The sequence below is a fragment of the Gavia stellata genome, chromosome 28, assembly GCF_030936135.1.
Source record: "Gavia stellata isolate bGavSte3 chromosome 28, bGavSte3.hap2, whole genome shotgun sequence".
Classification (NCBI taxonomy): Eukaryota; Metazoa; Chordata; class Aves; order Gaviiformes; family Gaviidae; genus Gavia; species Gavia stellata.
The window spans coordinates 3,972,994-3,995,629 of record NC_082621.1 but is presented as its reverse complement, the minus strand read 5'-3'; the positions used below and the strand labels follow the sequence as shown (position 1 = coordinate 3,995,629).

At 45.6% G+C, this 22,636-nt stretch overlaps 1 protein-coding gene across 3 annotated transcripts in view; it reads left to right on the top strand.

The window, feature by feature from the left end:
• Positions 1-22,636, top strand: part of TANC2 (tetratricopeptide repeat, ankyrin repeat and coiled-coil containing 2) — a 213,662-nt gene that overhangs the window by 171,648 nt on the left and 19,378 nt on the right. For all 3 annotated transcript variants that reach the window (XM_059830270.1, XM_059830271.1, XM_059830269.1), the window contains 5 exons: positions 11,212-11,320; positions 15,731-15,853; positions 16,609-16,845; positions 18,589-18,774; positions 20,936-21,029. In XM_059830270.1, the coding sequence (XP_059686253.1) occupies positions 11,212-11,320; positions 15,731-15,853; positions 16,609-16,845; positions 18,589-18,774; positions 20,936-21,029 (749 nt within the window). The remainder of the gene's footprint in view (positions 1-11,211; positions 11,321-15,730; positions 15,854-16,608; positions 16,846-18,588; positions 18,775-20,935; positions 21,030-22,636) is intronic.

The window sequence follows — 22,636 nt, the reverse complement described above, 5'->3', positions numbered from 1 at the left end:
CCCTGGCAAGGCAGTAAAAGAGCTGTAGTCAGATATGGACCCCAGAAGTGAAATTACTCTATCCAGATTTAACTACCAACATCTGAGTTACTTGTCTAGACTTGCTTTATAGTCAGAGGAGATAAATAAGAATGATTCATTTCATCATGAGCTAAAAGGCTAAAATAGGTCAGATGAAGAGTGCCTGGGAAGCGTCTCCTCCTGTTGATTTACGAAGGGAGCTCAGGGTGACGGGCTCACCAGGAGATGTCTCCAGTATTGACAAATAAAACGGGATGAGATGAATTCTGTGCAGGCTGCTCTTCTAACCAATACACAGGGTTTTGAGGTAGATTCACAGATTTTCTTTTCCTGTATGGAAAAAGTAAGGAAGGAGAAAGATACTCTCTGTGCTGTTGCATGCATATGACTGTCTTAATTTGGGCTCTTCTCAGGGTGGCACTGGACCACCCAGCGTTGTGCGTGCTGGTGGTGTGTCCCCTGTTGTCACCACTCACTCTGGAGCAGGGTAGGAACAGGCTCTTTGTCTGCCCTGCTCAGGGAACTTCCCAGCGTCTGTGGGACCTTAGCAAAATAAAGCAAATGAAGATCTACAAATCTTCACCTCGAGTGCTTCTCCGCTGGCTTGGATTCATCTCACCTAATTTGAGGTGCTTGCAATCCACGCACCGGTTCCTCAGGCAGTCACTCTGATCTCCTTTAATACTCGAAGCAATTCATCTGGCCTGTTTTAGCCGTCGACTTGGATGAGCTGAACCCCATACCCGATCCCCTCTGCTCCCTGGAGGACAGTCCAGGGTGACTGGCCCAGGCGTGGACATGCCACTCCCGGGGACGTGACCTGCACCGGGCTGGAACTCGGAGAAGATGGGAAGCTACAGAGGTGGTGCCTTTGGCATAGGCTTGCTCCTGTTTGCTGAGCTCTGGAAGTGCAGCCCAAGGTGTTTCTCCCACCCGGAGCTGCGGTGTTGGATAGGCAGAGCAGAAGCTCTGCTGAGCTGGGCTTTATTAAGGCCAGTCTGCAAGTAAGCATAACAAAGAATGCTTTTTGTCTGCAGAAATTAAACTGTTCCTTAACACAACGAAGGCTCTGTTCTGCTTCTGGCTCCTTGCTGTTGCACAGATGTTTGGTTAACTGCACTTACTCTGTGGTTTACCATATGATGGGGACAGAAGTGTTTTTCCTTCTGTAAGAAGAGCAAGAGTGGTGAGGACAGCAGTCAGCGGCGTGATGATGGAGGAGAGTCTCCTGGTAGAGAGCGTTGGAGGAATATCCAGCTGCGCATAGAACGTTTTCACTGCGCGGCGACGCAGAGCTGTTCTCATGGACACTACAGATGCGGTGTTAGTCTGAAATCCCAAACATCTGTGGCCGCGTTTCCAGAAAAGCTGAATGCTCAGGTATGGAGAGGGACCTGGCAGGCATTTGGCATCTCTCAAAATCAGGGTGTTGGTGCCTTGTTCAGCGGTGGCCCCGCTGGGCTGATCTGGCTCGGAAGCCCAAGCTTGGAAATACTGCATGAGGAATTGCTGCTCTGCAATAGACGTTCTCTTCCCGTGCACCAAGACTTTATCAGGCAGCTCCTGCTCATTGACTTTATTAGAAGATATCTGATAATCAGGGATATCACACAAAAAAAAATCAGGGAGAAGTACTGATGGCTCCGTCGTTGAGGTTGAGGGCATCTCCTCATCTCTTCTTTCCTCTTCCACATCCACAAACCAAATCTGTCCCTATCCCTGAAACACCAAATAAAGGCACCCTGCGTGGATTAGCATGCAGCAGCGATCCAAAGGGAAGGACGCATCTCTAATCCAACACACCGAGTTGCCATGGTTTCTAGCAGAGCGGTCTTTTAATACAAAACAGTGTAGGTATTTTGCATTTTCCTTTTTCTCTCGGGAGGCATGCTGCAAGTGGAGACTTTTCCTGCACAAAATTAATGTTTTTATATATTACCCAGCAAAATGATAGAGTGTATGCATTAGAAAAAATAAGGGTATTTTTGTCATTTTGATGGAATGCTTAATCTGATTGACAAATAACAATCCCCAGATAATTAATTTAGAAAGTTCGGAGGAAAAGAAGTTGGTGAAAATTATATTTATAAAAATTCAGGGATACAACAAACAGCTTTAAATGGGGGGTGGGTCCTTATATTGTTACACATCAGCTTCTTAAAAATTATCCACAGTTAGCTCCTCCATACGTAGCTCACTTCATCATTATGGTGCATGGATTAGTTGGCTTTCTTCCTCTTTCATATTATAAGATTCTGAAAAGCTTTTAAAGGACACTCTGCTTTATTGTTAGCTGAAATGCTCAAGTGTTCACCAAAACTCAGGCTGTGTCTTAAGTGTTTTCTCTGCATTCATGTGGGATGGATTTTACTCAGCCAAGCAAAGGTGCTCGTTGAATTCAAGGTGAGGCAAAATAATGGGTTTAGGATCTGTTTGAATCCCTTGTATGCTTATGCAGAAAATCAAAAATAGCGCAGTGCCCGCTCGCACCTTGTGGGGACGGAGGTGAAATAATGAGGTTCTCCAAGCGGTCAGCGGTCGGCGGCAGCCCCAGCTCTCGAGGTGCAGCAGGGAGCTGCGCGCTGCTGCTTCCATTGTTATTTTGTATTGCTTTACCGTTGGAATTACCTCTTGATGTGTTTTTCGTGGCTCCAGAGTGCCGGTCTTTTAGCTCTGCGCATACTGTAGCTCACACTGGGCTATTCTGCGTGCCACCGGGTACAGGTACATGCCAGCGCTTGGGGCATCAGCAGAACCGGGAGGGAGAGGATGTCATTTGTCGGTTTGCTGTCTCCAGCTGTGGGCTGGGTGCCACGTGGCACCGAAATACATGAGGTCAATTTTTTTCCTTGCCCAGCCTGCTGTCCGGTCGTCTGCACTCGTGCAAGGCCTGTGCTGAGTTAATGTAATTAATTACCAAATCACCACGGGATCTAGTGTTTTAAGATCATTTCCACAGCTCTAATTTTGGCAGAAGTGTGGAGCGTGGTAGAAGCGGTGGCTTGCCTGTGATTTGGGGCCAGGCTTCGTCTGGACCTATGGCATAAGAACAACAGTACAATGTTTCTTGCTCTTAATTTACTTCTCAAGAGGACCTTAGTGAGTGCCATATTTTTGAATAGCAAAGATGAATCCATCATCATGTCCTCCAGTTAATTGGAGGAGCAAACACAATCTGTTCACCAAGCGGTAGGGACCTGATGGAGTGCTGACTCTGAGAATACAACTTTTCAGCTTCCCATATGACTTCTAGAATAAAGTTTTCTGTTTCCATGACTTGTAACCTAATACTTGAAATGTAAGAAGAATGGGCAATAGCTCAACAAAATGAATGCAGGAACCTTACTTTATGCAAGTATCCACGTCACCAACATCTCTAGATGTTATCTCTAATCTCACGCAGAAATACAGAGCTAAAAAATAAATGGTTAAAGGCATTGGTGGCAAGTTGGGCAGCTGTTACGGGGACTTCTCCGAGCATCAGAAGCCAATGCTTGTGTAATACGGGGTTCAGGACAGGCTGCAGCAGAAGAGAAGGAAACTTGAACTCATTCGTGTGGTGGCTCTGTGTCTAGCGAAGTGGCTTAGCTGCAGGCTTTTCCTCTGAAATTTGGGCAGGGCTGCAGCTGCAGCGTCAGTTGGAAGAGAAGAGGAGAAACGGGAGACAGATTATCAATCATGACAGATGAGATGGAGAGCAGATGTGATCGCTGCCACCATAAAGGACATCAGCAGAGCAGCTTGTTTTAACTGGCTCATTAGACATGCAACCTAAGCATTCGGATGCAGAGGGGTTTTTGCATATATTTAGTGACTTGAGTTACTGTCCTCATAAAATCTTTTCTTTTTCTTTTCTTCTGGATAGTAAACTTTCGTATGCTGTACCACTTTCACATCTAAATGGAAGAAGTTATTCACGGAGTAATCCATTCTGTGGCACGGAGCCACCAAGAAGAGAGAAGTGGAGTTAATTGGAGGCAATATCAGTGCTGACCGGAGAAAGAAATGTTGCTTAATTTCTTCCTGTTATTTCATTCCTCAAATCTTAAGACCCACCTAGGGAGCAAAGGCATCTTCCAGCAGTTCAGGAGAGAGTAGCCCTGACTTTGTTCCATCTTGCTTCTTACATGGTCATTTACTCCTGGTCAAAGCAGCAGTAAAGCACTTCCAAATCACATTCCCCATTCTTCTATAACCCCATATATTTTAAATTCTGTCAGGTTGAATGAGAAGAGAAAATGTATCACCGTTGGTCTTTTGAGATCCTCTCTGTATGTTAACTGTGTAGTCACTGGAGAGCTTCCTGAAAGATGTTGTTATTCATTTTACCCATCCAACGTATTTATTAAATATGCCAGCAGTCTTTTCACACTGCTCTTGGACAACGCTTCTTTTCTCTGAATATAAAGTAATCTGTTCCTGGCAACCAGCAGATCTTCTGAAAAGCCTTCTGAACTGAATGGAGACAAGGGAATTGCATCTTTACTCTCTGGATCTGGTTTTTTAAATCTCATTAGGGCAGGACCTGTAAGCGTTTGGAAGTGCTTTTTTTCTCTCCTTTATCCTTCCTTTTTTGTTCTGTAGTTTTAAATCATTGTAAGTATCTTTTGGTACCTTAAATCTGAAAGGTGCCATCAGAGTTGTCTGGTTTTCCTCTTTGCTGCTTCTCTTGGCAGTTCCCGGCGCCCGACTGCCGTTGTTTCATGTAGTGTAGAGGTTCTCCAGGATCGACTCCTGACATGGATGCAGCTCTATTATCCCGGATAAACTGCAGACGAACTCTTTCTCTGTGATAGCCAAGTATGTAACATAATCTGAGGCATGCACTCCCCATCCTTGATAAAATACGGGTGCAGCACGGTTAGTACCTGTGGAATTTTTAATAGGCAGCCTTGAGAAATAAAACTGAGACCGGGATTGCGAGCAGGTCTGCAGCGTAGTCTCAGTTTCAGCTGAGCTGCATCAGTGGGGTCATTGCTATTACATCTCTGAAAGTTACTTGGATAAACTTTCTACCTGAACAATATGGCTGTGGATGCTGTTAATACCATGTCAGAGGGGTAAGGAGCTTTCCAGCTCATTCAAAATTAGGAGTCATTAAGCACAAACGCTCTAAAGCGTCTCTTAATGCTGCAGATCTCGTTATCCACTGTTTGTTCCTCTCCTGGCTGCGTCTCACACGCTCGATCAGCCTCCTCTGCCTGCCTGGGGCCGAGGACGTGGGGCAAGGCAGCGCTGGCTGCATTTGGAGCTTGTGCTTCTTGAGCACGTCCCTCTAGAAGAGAGCAGGATCGTAGCTGTGCAGATGGTATTGGTTTCACTGGTGTTCAGTCACACCCTGGCAATGAAGAAACGTCCAGTGAGCCTATTGATTTTATGAGATGTCAGAAACTTTTAAGTTCTCCATCACCAAGATGCTGTTACTTAAATTAAAATTGCTCTTAAGGATAGGCCAGATGCCGTTAAGTGATTCCATTTCTGCTTTTCAAACGCTCACAGAGTGGTTTGTGCAATTCTTTAGCTCTCCTTTACACAAATCACAGTTATGCTGCCTTTACTGCTTAGCCTACACGAGGCCGCGGGGAACGGTAACGAAGTGCTAAGAGTTAGGATGACGACTGGATATGGATTTTTTTTGTGCAACGCTTTGTCTCCTGTAAACCAGTCTAGCACTTCTGCTTGGCGGCAATAACGTCATGGTTGAAACACTAAATGATGATCGGATGTCTAAGAGACCTGCTTCGGTGAAACAGGGGTGCTGGACTTGATAGGCGAGTCTATGGCTCATGCAGCTATTGACGCACGCGTTGGGCGTTATCCGGGCTGGACTTGGTTTGCCAGTCTAACCCGTGCATCTACTGATGCACAGATTGAGCCTTGGTCATCTGTACTATAAAAAACTAAGCTTAGATTATCATGTATAGCCCCTTTTAGCCCGGAAATCTCATGTTTAATACCCAGAGTGATGGATTTCTAGTTTACAGTTGAGGCCATTAGGTGTTCCTCTGTGTAATGAACAGTTGTGATTATGGTGTGAGTGGGTCAGTGCAAATAAGACAACTGCTGGGTGAAGAAAGCAAGCGGCAACCATGCTGGCATAAGTTTCTTGTCCCACTCATCGGGAAGCATGTCTGCAGTTTCCTAAAGCAGCTAGAATCGGTAGCGCACCGCTGCTGCGTCCTCGGTTACTTCTAGGCAAGGTGATGGGTTTTGATCAGATACTGCGTAGCTTGTCTCGCTGCAATGAGACCTGACCCGAGGGATGGAAAGATTTTTCTTGGCTTTGAACTGGGCTGTCCCAGTTAGCTCAGCAAATTAAACCAGTGTTTAATTCTGTAGGAAAGAATATTGCGTGCTTAAAAGCGTTCCCTATTTTGTTTGAATTTTCTTGTATAATGTTAATTCCTTCCAAGTTAATTCACAATTAAACATCAGAGGGAAACTATGTTACAAAAATCAATAAATCGATTTTGGTGATTAAATGATCCTTCAAGAGGAGCTCACTGAGCTGAGCTTGGCCTTTCTGCAGTCGGGCCAGACATCCTTCTGAAAGCAAAGGAGGCTCCGGGCTTTGTCAGAGCAGACATTATTCTCTGTGCCGAAGTTACAAAATTACACTCTGCAGAGCTGAATAAAATATGAATACGCGTCTCTTGGAAGACCAGATTCTCACTAGGCACAGTGTCAAATCTCTGGATTTTGGAATGGTTTCATGGGATTAGCTGGAAGAAGGGGGATGTGGGTGTAAATCAGGGAATTTGGACTTCGGTAGGTTCAGAAGTAAACGGGACTGATTCTCACTTTTTTTTTTGCCTGTCTTTTACTCCGGTAGTGCAATGCCTTAACACTAGAGTAATTTTACACCCTTTTAAATCTCTTTTACTTTGCCTGAGGGATAGAAGAGTCTAGATGAAGCACAGATCTGGGAGCTTTCAATCTTTTCTTTCGTGTTTCCCCATGCTCCATCACAGCTCTTTGGTCACGCTGGTATTTTATTAGTGGCACCTCGTCCCCTTCCATCTGTGGCGTGAGGGACGGGAGCACGATGAGGGATGTCCTCGAGGTGCCACCTCCCTGTGTCGCCTTGCTCTGCGCCCAGAGCTGTGTGTGCCTCAGCTTCGGGCGGGTAAGGGAGCCGATGTATAGGGGCCACTCTGCTGAATCCAGCATCTCCCCTTGTGCCCCTGTATTGCCCTCACTTACATTAGCCTGCCTTATAGCTGCTGTATGTGTGCACCGCTTCGTGCTGTGCGGGGGCTTGGAAGGATGAAGACTCACTCATCTTTCTGTCTTTATATACACATGTATGTGCACGTCCACGCCGGCACCCCTGGCCGTTACAGGAGCCGACACAGGCAGCCTGCGAGAGCAGACAAAGGCTGCTGGAGCTGAGCTGGCGGTGCTATTAATTTTTCACAAAAAGAAATCTTACATTAAAAATAGGAAAATCTCTGATGATAAACTCTGCAGTGGTGAAATTCAAAGCAAATCATTTCACAGAGCTCCTTGATGTAGAAATCATTACTGCCATCCTCTGCTGTGTTAAAAAAAAAAGCAAAAAAGCCTGTGCTGTTGGAGTCTGGTTTAGCATGCAATTAACATTGACAGAACAAGTGACTGCAAGTATTTATCAACAAGCCCAGAGCCAAGGTCTGGGAAGCATTGCAGAGGTAACGTATTACTCATGAATACTGTACTTTATTCTGGAATAGTTCGTACATGCCTTATTCATAACAGCCAAAGTCATGCATATAATTAAATTTAGGTAAATACCCTACCAGCTGCAGCTGAAAAGCAATTTAGGAGCTAACTGTGGAACCTGGGCTCGTGTGTCAGACGGGAGCTGCACTTCATCTCTCGCTGTGAAGAAAAGGCACGTTAGAAGTTTCTGGATCTTCAATTCATGCTTAGGATTAATATAGCTACAGCTCTGTTCAGAGCCTTCTCAAACGATTTCAAAGAGTTTTCCATCAACAAGCAAACAAGTGGCATTATTTCCTCTTCTGTGATGTGAAAAATAGAGGTAGAGAGAGGTGGCTGCGGGGTCCCTTTGTGCAGCCGCTCTCGGATCCGGAGCAGAAAGCCGCGGTTCATGATCGCCAGCCCGACGACTCCCCAGAAGGGAGATGAGCTGATGGCTCTGAACGAACTTGCGCCGCCGACCTTTTAGTGGAGGTAAACACCTTGGCTCTTCTCCAAACCATAAGCGCAGCATTGTGAATCTGATGAGCTTTGAGATGCGCTGAGTGTATTAGAGTGATTATAGGTTTTCATAATCTGGCTGAACGGGGACAGGTGAAATCTAGCACTTGCCGTGCTCGTTGACTTGCAGCTGTAGCTAGCAACACTCAAGCCGTGTTTTGTAGTCACTTGTTTCCTTTTGATCTCTTTCTCCTTTCCATGGGCATTCACACAGAATCACAGAATGACGGGGGATGGCAGGGACCTCTGGAGATCATCCAGTCCAACCCCCCCAGAGCAGGGTCACCCAGAGCAGTTGCACAGGGATGTGTCCAGGTGAGTTTTGACTATCTCCAGAGAAGGAGACTCCACAACCTCTCTGGGCAGCCTCTTCCAGTGCTCTGCCACCCTCAAAGGAAAGAAGTTCCTCCTCATGTTTAGATGGAACTTCCTACAACCAAGTTTGTGCCCATTACCTCTCGTCCTGTCACTGAGCACCCCTGAAAAAAGACTGGCCCCATCCTCCTGGCACCCACCCCTGAAGTATTGATAAGCATTGGTAAGATCCCCCTTCAGTCTTCTCTTCTCCAGACTAAAAGACCCAAGTCCCTCAGCCTTTCCTCATAAGAAAGACGTTCCAGTCCCCTAATCAGCTTCGAAGCCCTTTGCTGTACCCTCTCCAGCAGCTCCCTGTCCTTCTTGAACAGGGGAGCCCAGAACTGGACACAGCACTCCAGATGCGGCCGCACCAGGGCAGAGTAGAGGGCGAGGATAACCTCCTTCGCCCTGCTCGCCCTGCTCTTCTCGATGCGCCCCAGGATGCCACTGGCTGCCTTGGCCCCAAGGGCACACTGCTGGCTCATGATTCCTGGAGGTTGATCAGCGTAACGATTTGTCTGTCTCCTTTAAAAGGATGTGACCTGATGTTCTGCTCCCACTCCAAAGACGGGGAACAAAGAGGGGAAGAGCGCAAGGAAGGAAACACAACAAGCTGTAGATAACGTAAGATGCTACAACCACTTCCAAGGCCCTTCTGTTTTCCCAGCTTTTTACGTTTTGTCCCTTCTGTTGGTGCTATATGGAGAATTCTCACAGCACGGATGCGTGGAAATCGGTGGCACTCCCTGTGCACAGAGGCATCCTGCCTAATTTTAAGCACTCAGCTGCAGCATCGAAGCTAGGTCTTGATGGGCAGAGTCACCGGCTGGAGGAGCTTCTTCTTCTCCAGTGATGGGGAGCGTGGAGCTGCGGGATCCCAACGCGGGCGTTACGCCACGTGCCAGGCCAGGGCGTGGAGAGGAGCCTGACAGGCAAAGCATGGAAATAAAGAGTTTTTCTTCAGCTTCTTTTTCAGCTCAAGTCAACCTAAGAATGAAGGGGACCGTCAGGCAATAAAACCATTTCAGACAACAGTTTATTATTTGAGTTGATGGTGCCTCTGTAAATTTAATTGCATTTTGGAGAGAGGCACAGTAGAATTACTCACCAGTGAAAGAGTTTATTTTATTACATGTGAACGGGATGCAGTGCTCTTTCACCTATCAAGGCTTGGAGATTAAGTCCTGCCTTATAAGAAAAAGGTGTTTTGGTTTTCATCCCGCTCCTCCAGTGGGCACATGTCCACGTCCTGCCAGTACCACGAGGTCTGGCAGAGCATCATCGGGCTCTGCGAAAATGAATCCGTGTCCAAAAGGAGGTTCATTGCCAGGGCTTGGGGGAGGCCTTGCCAAACACCTGGCCGTGGCATTACAAGTCTTTCACTTTTATTCTGAGTTTATTTTGAGCCAGGGGTAATCATTCTCCCTGGATGGAGATGGCGCTGATAAATCCCCACCGTTGTGAAGACTTCTTGTCTTCTGTAATATTTACTTGCCACGCAAAGCACTTTTCTGCTTTACCAAATTGTGATGAGCTAATAACATTCCCTGTCCTTAAAAGCCCTTTTAAAGCCACGGTTGATATCCTGGTTTATTTTCTTTGGCTGGAAGGGCTTTTATGTGTAGTCACATTTTGATTTAGTTCCAGAAATGAAGTGGGCTAAAAAGGGCTCCCTTGGGAGTACCCAGGGCCCTAAAGAAGAATACAAATTCGTTGGCAAAACCAAGAAAACCGCAGCTCCCCAGACCGCTGAGGTCCGAGCGTGGAGCCTCGGTGGCCTCCTCCCCTGCTTGCTGCATCTCCTGCTGTTGCAGCCACACTTGCCCGCCGGGGCAGATATTTGCCGATCTCATCCAGAAATGGTTTGTGATACTTCACATTTTTGCACTGCCTGTGTTTTGTGCGTGTGCGGCGATTCAGCTTCTCGCATGTTTGAGGAGACCCAACCACGCTCAACTTTTGGGGTTATTAGCTGGAGGTGTGTATGTTTAAGAACGTCAGTAAAGATCACCGTTTGCAGTGGAAGTTAGCATCTGTTTTATTATGTTGTGCCTTAAGCAGGGCTCTGTGTGTAGCACAGTTAATTTGCTTTGGTTGTCAACCTGGTAGGTCGTTCGCCAGAAGCATCTTTATTGCTGGAAACGCTGGAGAATGTGTCTAGGAGTTGTGCATGGAAATAAAGTTGCTTCCCTCTGCAGGATGTGTCACAGGGTGGAGAATGTAGTCATTTAAAGTATGTTCTTTCAAAGTGTGGCTATTTTAAAGATGTCCTTTTCTAATGACTTCAGGACTGGTGGCGTGCTTCAAGGTACTTTGCTTCTCTGCAGAATGACTATGAAAGTAGCACTCTGGTTTTCATGAAATCGTACCTCTGGTGTTCCCAAATTTACGTCTGCTCATAGAAAATTTATTGGTTTATCTTTGCTGTCCTCCAGTGGGTATTTTTGAGCTGTCAGTGATCACCAATAGTAAAGGATGCAATTAATTGGTGGTTTACAAGTGAGAATTAGTCCAGCTCTGTTTCCCAAATCTGGACGAGCTTGAAGGCTTAGCAGGAGCAAAAATGGTTGTTGAAAGTTCTTTTGTCGGTGTAACGAGCAAATACTAACGTACTCTTTCTTCTGATTGTAGGAGTGGCCACACATTACTTGCCTTCTGGTTTTCCCGTCAAGAAGGAAAACTAAATCGACAGCAGACTATTGAACTGGGACATCACATTCTCAAAGCACATATTTTTAAGGTAACAGAAATTAAAATGAAGACTTATGCCAACCTCATCCCCATTGCGTATAACCTGCCAGCACTGGCAGCGTTCAGTCTCTTCTTGTTTTAGGGTTGCTGTAAGAAGTGTGATTGCTTCAGGCTGCTGAAACGTGGAGAAGTGAGCTTTAGAAAATTGGCAATGCTATATAAGAAATCCTTGAAATTAAACCGTCCTTCAGACTGTAAATTCAGCAGATAGCCTCCTTACCTAAAATTACTCTTCTACCGTAAGAGGTTTCTTCCCATGTAAGATCAGTTCCTGTAACAACAGCTACAAAAAATAAATTCTTTAAAAGGAGTGGTTTTGAAGAATCCAACCCAACATTCAGGTTGTTAAGGGAAGATCTGATGGTCATTAAAATCTGGTGATCTTTTTTTACTCTTTACATTTTACTCTTCACACCTGGATAATTGAAAGGCAAACTTGGATGTGAGCATCAATATGACCCGTAAACTAAGTCTCATTCTTGTGCCTGTTGGCCCATATACGGGAAGACGGAAATGAGAGGATGGATTTGTAAGGTCACAGGAAGTACAGAATTTCTTAAAACTGTTAGAAGCTGTGGGTGCTTAACACTGGAAAAAATCAGGCTGTATTTTTACCTGGTCTATATAGGATTTTATAGACTTAACAACTTTAGTACTCCTGTGTTTTTAGAGCAAACAGATAGTTTCTGCCATGCGACAGTCCTGTTGGATTTCTTTATTGAGTTCCCCGTGCTGAATTCACCATCAGGTGCAGCAGCAAAGTCTCCTTGTTTGGGAAAGCGAAGGCTGGAGCCAAAGGGAAGAACCCGGGATCGGCACATTACCCGATCAGTGTATCAGTTTCAAATTTTGAGTTGCGTTCCCAAGGCCAAATTCAGCAGTGAGTTTACTCTTCAGCTGCCATTTACATCTAAATCTGGTTCCAAATCTTCTTCGTTTCACACTTCCACGGTAGAAACAAATAACAGGGTTTCGGGCTCTAAACAAATGACAGTTTTCGTCAAGTGGACAAGTTGCCTGTAGATTCCAGATTTAATTGAGCAATATTTACAATAGTAGAAAATGCCAATTAGCATATGAAAAATGTCAGAACAGCCTTCTGTTCCTAATCACTCAGCAAAATCCTTGGGTTTGCAACACTGCAGTAAGAATAGTATGTCTCGGTGACAGATAAGCATAACAGCATGTTGTTTAGAAGTACTATAAAGTTTTGAAAGGGTTTGGATTAGCTGGATTAGAAACACTTTAAAACTTTTGCTTTTCCTTGAATAGGTTTATTTTAATTCCCTTTTTTAACAAGTGTTTACTGAGGAGTTGTGAGTGTTTACTGAGTGAAACAATAGCTGCATTAGTTTTTGAAGGAGGCGTTGAGCTGGAATATTGCAGACCATGTTTAAGATCTTCAGCATTCTTTTAAGAAAATATTTCCCAGAGTACCTACGCAGACTCCTCTCCCCATTGTTACTGACTGTATTTGTTTCTAAACAAGCTTTTTTTTTTTTTTCCATTCAAGCTTTTCATTCTGTCTGCTCTTTTGCTGAAGCCCTTACCGGTATGGCATGGGTTTTCTGCCAAGTAGGGAGCGTGTCAGGTCATCGATTCAGTGTGTTTTTTCCTGAAGTATCATGTTATAGCAGCAGCTTTCCGCAGACACAAAGATCCTCGTTGTGAAGGTATTTATGGAGGCCTGATGCCATTGTAATTCCATTTTATTTACCCATCATGAAGCCAGGAGAGGATTAGAACAGGGCTAAAGCGTTTTGTCCAGCCAGGGAGTACTGAGAGCTAGATATAGAGACAAACTTCGATTAAACAGTGCAGAAAACATGTTTGTCCTTCCCCGATCCCTGTCGGTTCAAATCCACCAGTACTTTGTGCGAGGTAACGATGGGACACTTGGAATTCCCAGGTGTCAAAACTCACTGACACACAGACACAAGGCGATGACCTGATAGATAGGTGTAAAGAAGCTTTCACGCTCCCTGCTTTACTTGATGGCTGAGATCTGCTGGTTTTCTTTTTTTAAACACAAACAGCCTCAAACAGTTTGAGGAAGAAAAAAAAGTACAAATGTTTTCATCTTTTAAAGCAATTACCAGTCTTAACAGGAGCATATGGAAACCCAGCTTGGAAAGCCGGACATGGAATGAAAGGGCAAGAAGAGAAATGTGCAGTAACGATACAAGAAGACCCAAACTTCGGGCTGACCTACCTTTTGCAAATCAACCAAAGAGAAGTCTTTAATTTCATCTTAAATTAGTTAGCTAAAATGTCAGTAATCCAGAAATGGGTGTCCCTCATCCCCAGATTGAGAATGTAATGACAATTACAAGCAGAAACACTCACTTCGACAGCTGCGGGTGTGTAAAGGTGTCTGATATTCCTTGAAAAACAGCCTTGCAAAGATCTTGTGTTGAAGGTGCCAACGGCCAAATAGCAGAGGAAGCGATGAATTAGAAATTAAGGATGCTGACGGCTGTATACAGGAGTGCAGGACAAAAAAAAGCCAGCCTGTTTTCAAACTGGGGTTGTGGGGGGTTGGCAAAGTTATCCAAAGGAAGGGTGCGTGGTCAGGCCGTGCCTTGGTCCTGTGTCGATGGTCCCAGCCAAGTGGAAACCACTGGTGGTATTTGGGCTTGACGCTGTGTCAAGTTGGGATTTGCTTTTGCTGAAGGATTCAACCTGCTCTACAGTTCTGGGCAGAAGAGAGAAATAGAAAAGGAAGATTTGAGCTGTAAAATGAGAAATAGTGCAGTTTTGTTTCAGCAACCGGATGATAATGGTGCTGAACGTATTTATTCGTTAAAGGATAAATGTCATCTTTTATGTCTTGCACTAATATCTAAGTATATGTGTTCTAATACAGCGGTTAAGATTTTTATAGCATGTGTGATTATCTTCAGATGACTGTTCTGAAAAATGCATACTCCTTCCCTTGGTCCTGATGGTGACTGAAACAGCTTATTTATGGGCTTGATAGTATTATAACTATTTTTAAATTATTTTAACCGTTTATTATAGAATTGTTTTCCATTTGTCCAATTATACTGTACTGAGTTCACTGAAATTTAATATTGACCTCCAATGTCCTGTACTGTGTCATTTCAAAAGCAGCATTTAATGGTGGCTAAAATTCCTGAGCTCTTTTTCTGCCTCTTAACACAAGCAGATATTTTTCTCTGTTTAGCTCCCTGAGTTTTGAAGGAAGCAAGCGCATGGAGTTGTTATTTATAAGAGCTTGTCTAATCTCTTGCTTCTTTTTATGGTAAAACCGTTTCAAGTGACAAATCTGGTGACGGCTGCTGCGATGCTTCAGAATATCTTTCACACGTAGGTATTAGAGGTCTGCAGCCGAGTCCAGCAGCGGGCTCAGGTGATGATTCCTGCACGTCTTCCTTTAGAGGAAACAAATCCCACCTTTTGCTGCTGCTTTTCTTCCCACCGCCCTGCACCATCCGTGTCAGTCTGTCATACAAAAGACTTTCCAATCTGAAATGTGATCCTGCTGCTTTGCACAGATAGAAATGACCACGCGACGTGCAAGGAAGTAGAAATCAGGGTTTGCATATCAGAACAGAATTAAAGACGGCTGTATGGTTTCCATAGCAACAGCAGACTTTAATGGTAAATCGATAGCAGAGCAGCAACATATAGGGTGTACCCGTATCACACAACGGAGCACAACACGTATCACACAACGGAGCAGAACACGCAGCGAAGCTCCTTGCTGGGTTGCAAACCCATTCCTCTCCTCTTCGATCCAGCTGTTTGCTCCCATCTGGTGGCTATGGAGCAGTTATTGCTCCTTCGATAGGAGAGGGGGAAACTTGCTTAACAGTTCTGTGCTCTGCCAGTTAGTGTTGCTGGAAAAAGATGTCAGACCTTCTATATATTACGTATAGCTTGATCACGGACGCTGCTGGAAAGGTTGGAGGCAGTCGGGTATGAGATACGAGAATACTGTTCTAGGCTGTGGTTGAGACTTCCTTAATTTATCTTATTGTGAGCAGATACTGTCATCTAGTTTAACCGTGTGAATAATAAGGAAACTTTGTGAATAGGTTCTGCCAAAATAATGTGTACTTCATTAAAAAAGAAAAAAAGAAGCATGCTGTGCTCCTTAGCGTGACATTTTCTGAGGGTGTTGAATGGATTCAGGTTGCTCACAGTTTAATCCTGCCTTCCCTAGACCTTGGGGATGGCTACAGTACCTTTGCAAGTTATTTCCTACAAGCTTATTAATTTCACTGCAAAGGTCGGATGTAGCAAATTGTCACGTTATCTTGTGTATAGCTGTTAGTGTATTGAAACTCTTTGAAGTCCAAAGACCCAGGAGGATCTGCCCAGTGTAACTGAGCATATTTGTAAGCTTGCATCTAAGTCATCTTTTCTTTTCCAGGGGCTGAGTAAAAAAGTTGGGGTATCTTCCTCCATCCTGCAAGGGCTTTGGATCTCCTACAGTACCGAAGGTCTTTCGATGGCTTTGGCATCTCTGAGAAATCTCTACACCCCAAACATAAAGGTACTGGAGGAGGAGGAGAGCTGGGGTGCTTCAGAGCTTGCGTGAGAAGCTCCCAGCGATGCGCAGTAACCACGCACAGTGCTCGCTGTAGCTGCCCGCCCGTGGCGGTGGTCCTACCCGGGCAGCGCTGAGCAGCTTGCTGGGCGTCCGTCTTGAGCTTGGGAGAGGCCATCAGTTCAGCTGGGATTCTGTTACTGTCTGGGATGATCCCTCAACTCTTCTACTTTGACCAGGGATCTCCTTTTAATTGCAGGGAGGGAATAGTGGATTTGCGCCTGTGCAAAATGGTTCGCTTGCGGTTTTCCTCCCCAAAGATGTGGGATGCGACAACTGGTGTTGAAATTTGACAGCCCCGTAACGGGCTCTGGCTTAGACAGGCACTAGCTTGGCGGCGACGCCAAATGCAACGGCACGTGCTAGTTCAGGCCCTTCGTGCCGATTTGCGTTGGTGAGGATGAATGTGTTAGCTTAAGTGACTTCATCTCTACAGCAGAACGGATTTCAGACAGTGATAGAGATTTCAAATTGTCCTTCATCTGGAAGGATGTTTGCCCCAGCTCCTTCCCACACAGGTGACAATGCTAAAATGGGACTGTATATTTGGCAAGTGTTTTTACTGGGCATGTTATGTCCTTCACTGTTTGCTTGGAAATGTGCAAAGGGTTCTTTTGCTTTAAATTCTGTTGTTGCCCTGACACTAAACTAATGTCTCTCCATACAGCTCAGCTAACAGGAGCTCTTCTTTCCCTGTGCAGGTCAGTCGGTTGCTGATTTTAGGAGGTGCCAACGTGAATTATCGGACGGAAGTTCTGAACAACGCCCCCATTTTGTGTGTCCAATCTCACCTGGGTTACACAGAGATGGTGGCTTTGCTCTTGGAGTTTGGGGCCAATGTAGACGCCGCTTCGGAAAGTGGCCTGACCCCCCTTGGCTACGCGGCTGCTGCTGGATTTCTAAGCATCGTTGTGCTGCTGTGCAAGAAACGGGCCAAGGTAAGGTGACCACGTTCCTCTAAAAGCTGATTTAAACTGTTCCACGTTTACGCAAGGCAGGGCACGAGTTGCAGGCGGGATATGTAATGCTCAGTAAAGAATATCCTCCAGCAGATGAAGCCAGGATGCTGCTGCGGAGGGTGGGCTTTTCTGCTAAAATGCGGTCGCTTTGAAAATCTCGCGTTGACACCAAAGCTGAGTAACTCCTGAGTCAGTAATTAGTGTTCTGGAATTCAGGTCTGAGGAGCTGCCTCATCACTGATGGGCTGCTGAAGGAGGTTCTGGAGAAGTCCTTGAACCTCATGAGGTTAAAATGGCAACATTGCTTTTGCAGCACGGAGCGTTCTTTAAATATCTCCTTGAGACACATTTTCCAAAAACTTCTATCAGACTTGTCCTAGAAAAATACCCTTTGTTTAGTTTTGTGGTGCGTGTTTAGAGTTTTAATTGTATATAATGAGTCAAGTTTAAATATTTTGTTGAAGAAGAAAATTGTGCTGATTTTTGAAGTGGAGCCTCCTGGAAGCAATTTGTGGTTTCTCTATATGTTTAGCTTCAGTTCAAAAAAGCAAAATACAGGTTTGTATAGTTCGGGTATGAAAGTCGGGATGACTGAGGGACCCGTTTAGATCTTGCTGTGTTGTCTGTAATAATGCAAGGACAGTAGGAAGGAAAAAAAGAATTCTCCTTTTGTTGGGATATTTTGAGAGAGTTGGGTGACTCCCTGACACTCATTGGGAAGAAACAGCATTCCCTCTCTGAGAAGAGGAATATTTGGGCTACAAAATGCAATGCAGGAGTTCCGCCACTTTTCCTTGAGTATCCCTAACTGCGTTGAGGAAATACCCCAACACCAGCTGGGTTTGGTTTGAAGGCTGAGAGGTTTGATTCTGGCATAGAAAGCTGCAACACTGATTGCTGTGTAAGTTGAGAAATGAGAAATATTAATATATTCATAATGTATTATGAGAAATACTTCTCATATATATTACATAATTAATATTAGTATACTATATTAATATAACAATTATTTTTCATATTCATAATATATGAGAAATGATAAATAATATGTTGCAGAGCACTGAAGGGGTTAACCGGCGGGTGGACGGTAGTTGATCTGCTCGTCCTGTGTTCTCCAAGTTACTGGTGTTGGGATGGGACCTAGGAATCCCAGCTGATGTATTCAGGCCTCGGGTAAAAACCATGCCCTGTCCTGAAAAGCCGACCAAATAAGTTCCTACAGGGCTGCCAAGCGCCATCTCTGCTGTTGACTTCTGCCGGCATTGGGTTCGCGCTGTGCGCTCGACTGCAGGCGAAGGCGCTTGTGTGTCTGTCCAAAGAAATGGTATCTGGAAAACAAGCTGGTTTTCCTGTTGTGGATTTGGATGGAGGAGATGATACCAGTGTGTATGATTTCAATCCGCAAGGAAACCCGGTTGCTGGACTTCAGGACACGAAGGGGAAAATGCTTTTGCAGCCTTTGAGTCTGAAGAAAACTGAAGAAAGCTAAAAAATAATGGTAGCTTACCCAAAGCAAACACTTGTGGCCAAGAGGATGCCTAAGCCAGGGGCAGACTTGCTTTGGGAATGGTTGTTTTCTGGTCGTGAAAGGGATAGTTTACTGGAAAAAATGCACATTTTGCACATGTGGCATTATTTTGAAACCGGGGCTGGAAACTCTGAAGAAACGAAGACATTTTGCCCGTGATTTCGCTTAGTTGTATTTTGTCATCTCTTTTCAAGGTGGATCATTTGGACAAAAACGGTCAGTGCGCTCTGGTTCACGCCGCTCTCAGAGGACACTTGGAGGTGGTGAAGTTCTTGATCCAATGCGACTGGACCATGGCTGGGCAACAGCAGGGAGTGTTTAAGAAGAGCCACGCCATCCAGCAGGCACTGATCGCCGCGGCCAGCATGGGTTACACCGAGGTAAGACCTACCAGCACAGCACTGCCTCTGCACGGGGTGGGAAACCAAGGGTTGACCATGTTTCTTGGCCAAAACATTGACCAGAGAGGGTCTGAGAGGTGGAGTCTACTCTTCCTCCCCTTCCCGTCCCAGGCAGTGGGGTTCCGAGGTCCCTTGGCAAACCCTGTGGTCTGGGCAGGCGTCCAAGAGAGGAAGCGTAACAAGCCTTTACGTTGTTGGAATAAACCTTTAAGCGAGGCTGGATAAACAGTACGTTACTTGCGCCGCTCCTCCAGCTCTGTTAGGGGAGTGTGAGACCACGTAGCTTTGGACTGTATGTTGGGGGAAGAGAAGAGCTGAAGACCTTCTTCCTGTCATAAAGATTTGCGATGTGGAAAATGATGTATGTTTTCCTATCGAGAAGTAGCCTTTGAGGATTTTTTGCATTAGTTGATTTCTTCTCTAAATTGAGCTCCTCTCATTTACTGGAGTTTCGATTTTGCTTTTGTTAAGCGTAATGCATGAAAACGTAAGTAATGTGCTCAGATCAGAGGAGCTAATTAAAGAAAGCTGGGAAATTCTTATTAGCTAAGTGACTGTGAGTTGAACCAATTAGAAGCAGATGTGACTTCAAAACCCTAAAGATCTGCGCGCCGAGGACATAATTTGTAACAGGGCTCAGAACTTTTAAAACGGGCATTTCGCCCCAGATCATACTGATCACCTTTATAACTTATAGAAGGGAGTTTTGGAATTGTTCAGTATTTCAGTTGTACCATAGAAGGTGCGTGGCTGCTTATAGAAAATACTGCAGTTCCCTGTTTTGCGGTGCTTGCAGTTGTAGGAGATGCAAGCTGATGATTACGTTGCTGTTTTTCTCCAACTTTGGTGATAAAACAAATATTTAGCATGTTTATAAAATGATCTTAATCGCTGGTGGAGCCACGCTGGAGTCCTTGCTGTGATTATACCCTAGCGTAACCATACCAGACTTAGCTTTACGCTTTCATCAGGCAACGTGAGGTCCGCTCAGCAGTCCGGCGCCCGGCTGGGAGGTCAGCCGAGTGCAGAGGGGGTTCGTTACGCCCAGCTCACACTCTCCCATCGGGGCAGCAGCATACACACAAGGCATCTACTGTGGGAGGACCGTGGGCATCACTTCAACAGCATCTTTCACATAGGCACTCTCCTGGGTTTCCGGCTGCCCCCGTGCTGCTGTCGTTCCCGATGTCCCGTTTAGCACTAGAGCATCACTGTCAGGACGCGGGAAAATGGTACTCGTCACTGAAATCCCTGCTCCGCTGCGCTGGTGCCTCTCAGTCTATGCCCGCAGGCCGCTGCCAGCAGCGGAGCAGGCACAGCTTCCTCCCAGGTACTCAGAAAATGCTGGTTGTAGCCTGGACCCCAGCAGATAATTGTTTCTTCTAGAACGAGAGAAATGTTTTTGTCCTTCAGTCACGAAAGTAAAATCTCCATTTTCTTCTTAGCGTCTTGCTTTCTCCCATCATATGATCCAAACACTGAAATTTCCTGCCAGTTTTCAGTCAATTAAATCCTTTAATTTACCCTTTAAAGAAGTTAATTTGCTTCTCTGGGGTTTCAAGCATCCACAGCTGGAAGAAAAACATAGTGGAAGTCTTTTTAACAGTCTGCTTAAAAACAGTATTTGCTAGAAAGGAGCTAATAGTTTCTGGAAGTAACTTCATCTTGACTGGAGCTTAAGCTAGTGAAGAGGCTAACAATTGTAACTGCGCCATTAGATCACTTGTCCGTGACTCAGTTTCCCCAGCAGTAAAAGGGGACGATCACACTCATTGCACCCCGCCGGGTGGGAGTCGATACAGATGGACACGGCAGTGTTTCCTCACGGGAAAGCTGCGGGCGGAGGCGCGTCCACTGCACACGCCGGGTCATCTCTAGCAGGACAGACCCAGCTGTAAGGAGCTCACGCTATGAAGGCGCATCATGTGCGGTCATATCACGACATTTGGGTGGGGGTTTTTTGCTTGAACAGGGCAGCGGGTTCAGTGATGGATCTCTAGAAGAATATTTGCTTGAGCTCAGAGTGCCAGGCAGAGGCTGTTGCTTTTCCTCTGTGTATTCAGAGCAGCTCGTGTTAAGATGTCAGCAGTTTCTATATAACGCATCTAAGTTCGTGAGCTGACATGTCATTTTGTTTTAGATCGTCTCCTACCTGCTCGATCTTCCAGAAAAAGACGAAGAGGAGGTGGAGCGAGCACAAATCAACAGCTTTGACAGCCTTTGGGGAGAGACAGGTGATTTCTGTAGATGCTGTAGCTGCTTCTTGCATGTTTGTGTTTGTATTTATGGGCTCCCTGTCGCCTGATGCATCCCTGATCCCTGGCATTGTTTTGATGAAGGGAGAAGGATCGGTTCCTCGGATTTGATTTCGGGTGATTTACAGGTGCCAGGGTGGAGCTTGCACTCAGCTTAAGTCAAACAGAGAAGTTTGCCTTTTGAAAATCCTGAGCTTCTGCAGCTCCTGGCACTTTTCAGGAGCGTGCAGGCGTGCAGCATCTCTGACAACCAGGCCACTAATTTCTCTGAAACATGAGACAGACACAAAATCCTGCTCTTTGTCTCTTGATATTTGGCATATTTATCAAAAGCATCTCCCTGTTTCTGTCTCCCCTTCCCCGTTACGTGCAGCACGTGACTGTTAAAGTATCTGTTGATTTTCTGAAAATTTCTCATTATTTAACACCTGGTAATTAAACAAACGTCCTTTTGTGCCATACTGTGTTTTTGTATTGATGGGTATAATACAGAAGCCCTACTTTCCTAATTTCTACCAAAACAAAAGCAGCCATTCACCCCTTCCACTCCACAGGTATAAAATGCGCTATCATTCCATTTCTTGATATATTCAAACTTGGCGTTGTTAGCTTTTAACTCCAGTGACCTCATAAATATTATCCACTGTCTTTTGTACTCAACTCACTAATCTACTTGCATCACTGGTGATGTTCCTGTCAAGTTAATACACCAAGGTAATGTTCCTGTCTGGGTAACGGAGCGCTGATTTTGATTCTGTCAGCTTTGTTTAAAAATGACACGATCCCAGGGTACAGACAGTGGCTGCTGTGTGGCTTTGTCTTCGGTCAGGTTGTGTCTGGTTAGAAGGGGGGGGAAAAAGCAGGGCTATATTTTGAGCTGGTCTGTACGCTGTACGTTTGAAAATGTAGCCTTATTAGAGCCTTGTAATGAATGGAATCTATCAGAAAGTAGTGCCCCTCAGCTTTAGAGGATGAAGGTGGAGGGATGAGTTGTCCCAGCAAGGAGCCTGGCCAGGCTGCTCGGGGCCGCTCGCGGGGCGTTAGGCAGGAGTCACCTCCTGCACCCGCAGGGACATCACTGAGTAGCAAGGGCATTGTGCCAGCATTAGGGGAAATAAGGGCAACATGTACAAATAAGCAGTTTAAAAGTGTCCCTCGGGTGTCATGGGAGAAAAAAGAAATTGGATATGGAATCAGTCAAATGAAAAGACTGAGCGTTGGTAGCAGGACAGCGGCTTCGCTGCTGGTGAGCTCGCAGTTCACAGTGGTGCCCGGGCCAGAGACAGCTCATCCAAGGTGTTCTCTGGTGTTTGGGTCCCGAGGACTATCTTATAGCCGGGATGGTGGTCCAGATGCCTTCAGAGTTTGACCAAAAGCCATTCAGATGTCTCCCTGCAAAGTTACCTCCTGGGCAGCAGCAGACACTAGAGATGCGCTCCTTGAGTTCAGATAGTCCTGGGTTGTCTGGATGGACCTGGCAAAGCCTGCTATAAAGCCGTAGGTGTTTGCTGAACTGGTGTCTGACTCAGCCCGTCCCTGGAGCTCTGCCTTCACAGGTCACGCCGTCCTGCTCTCTCCCGCTCGGC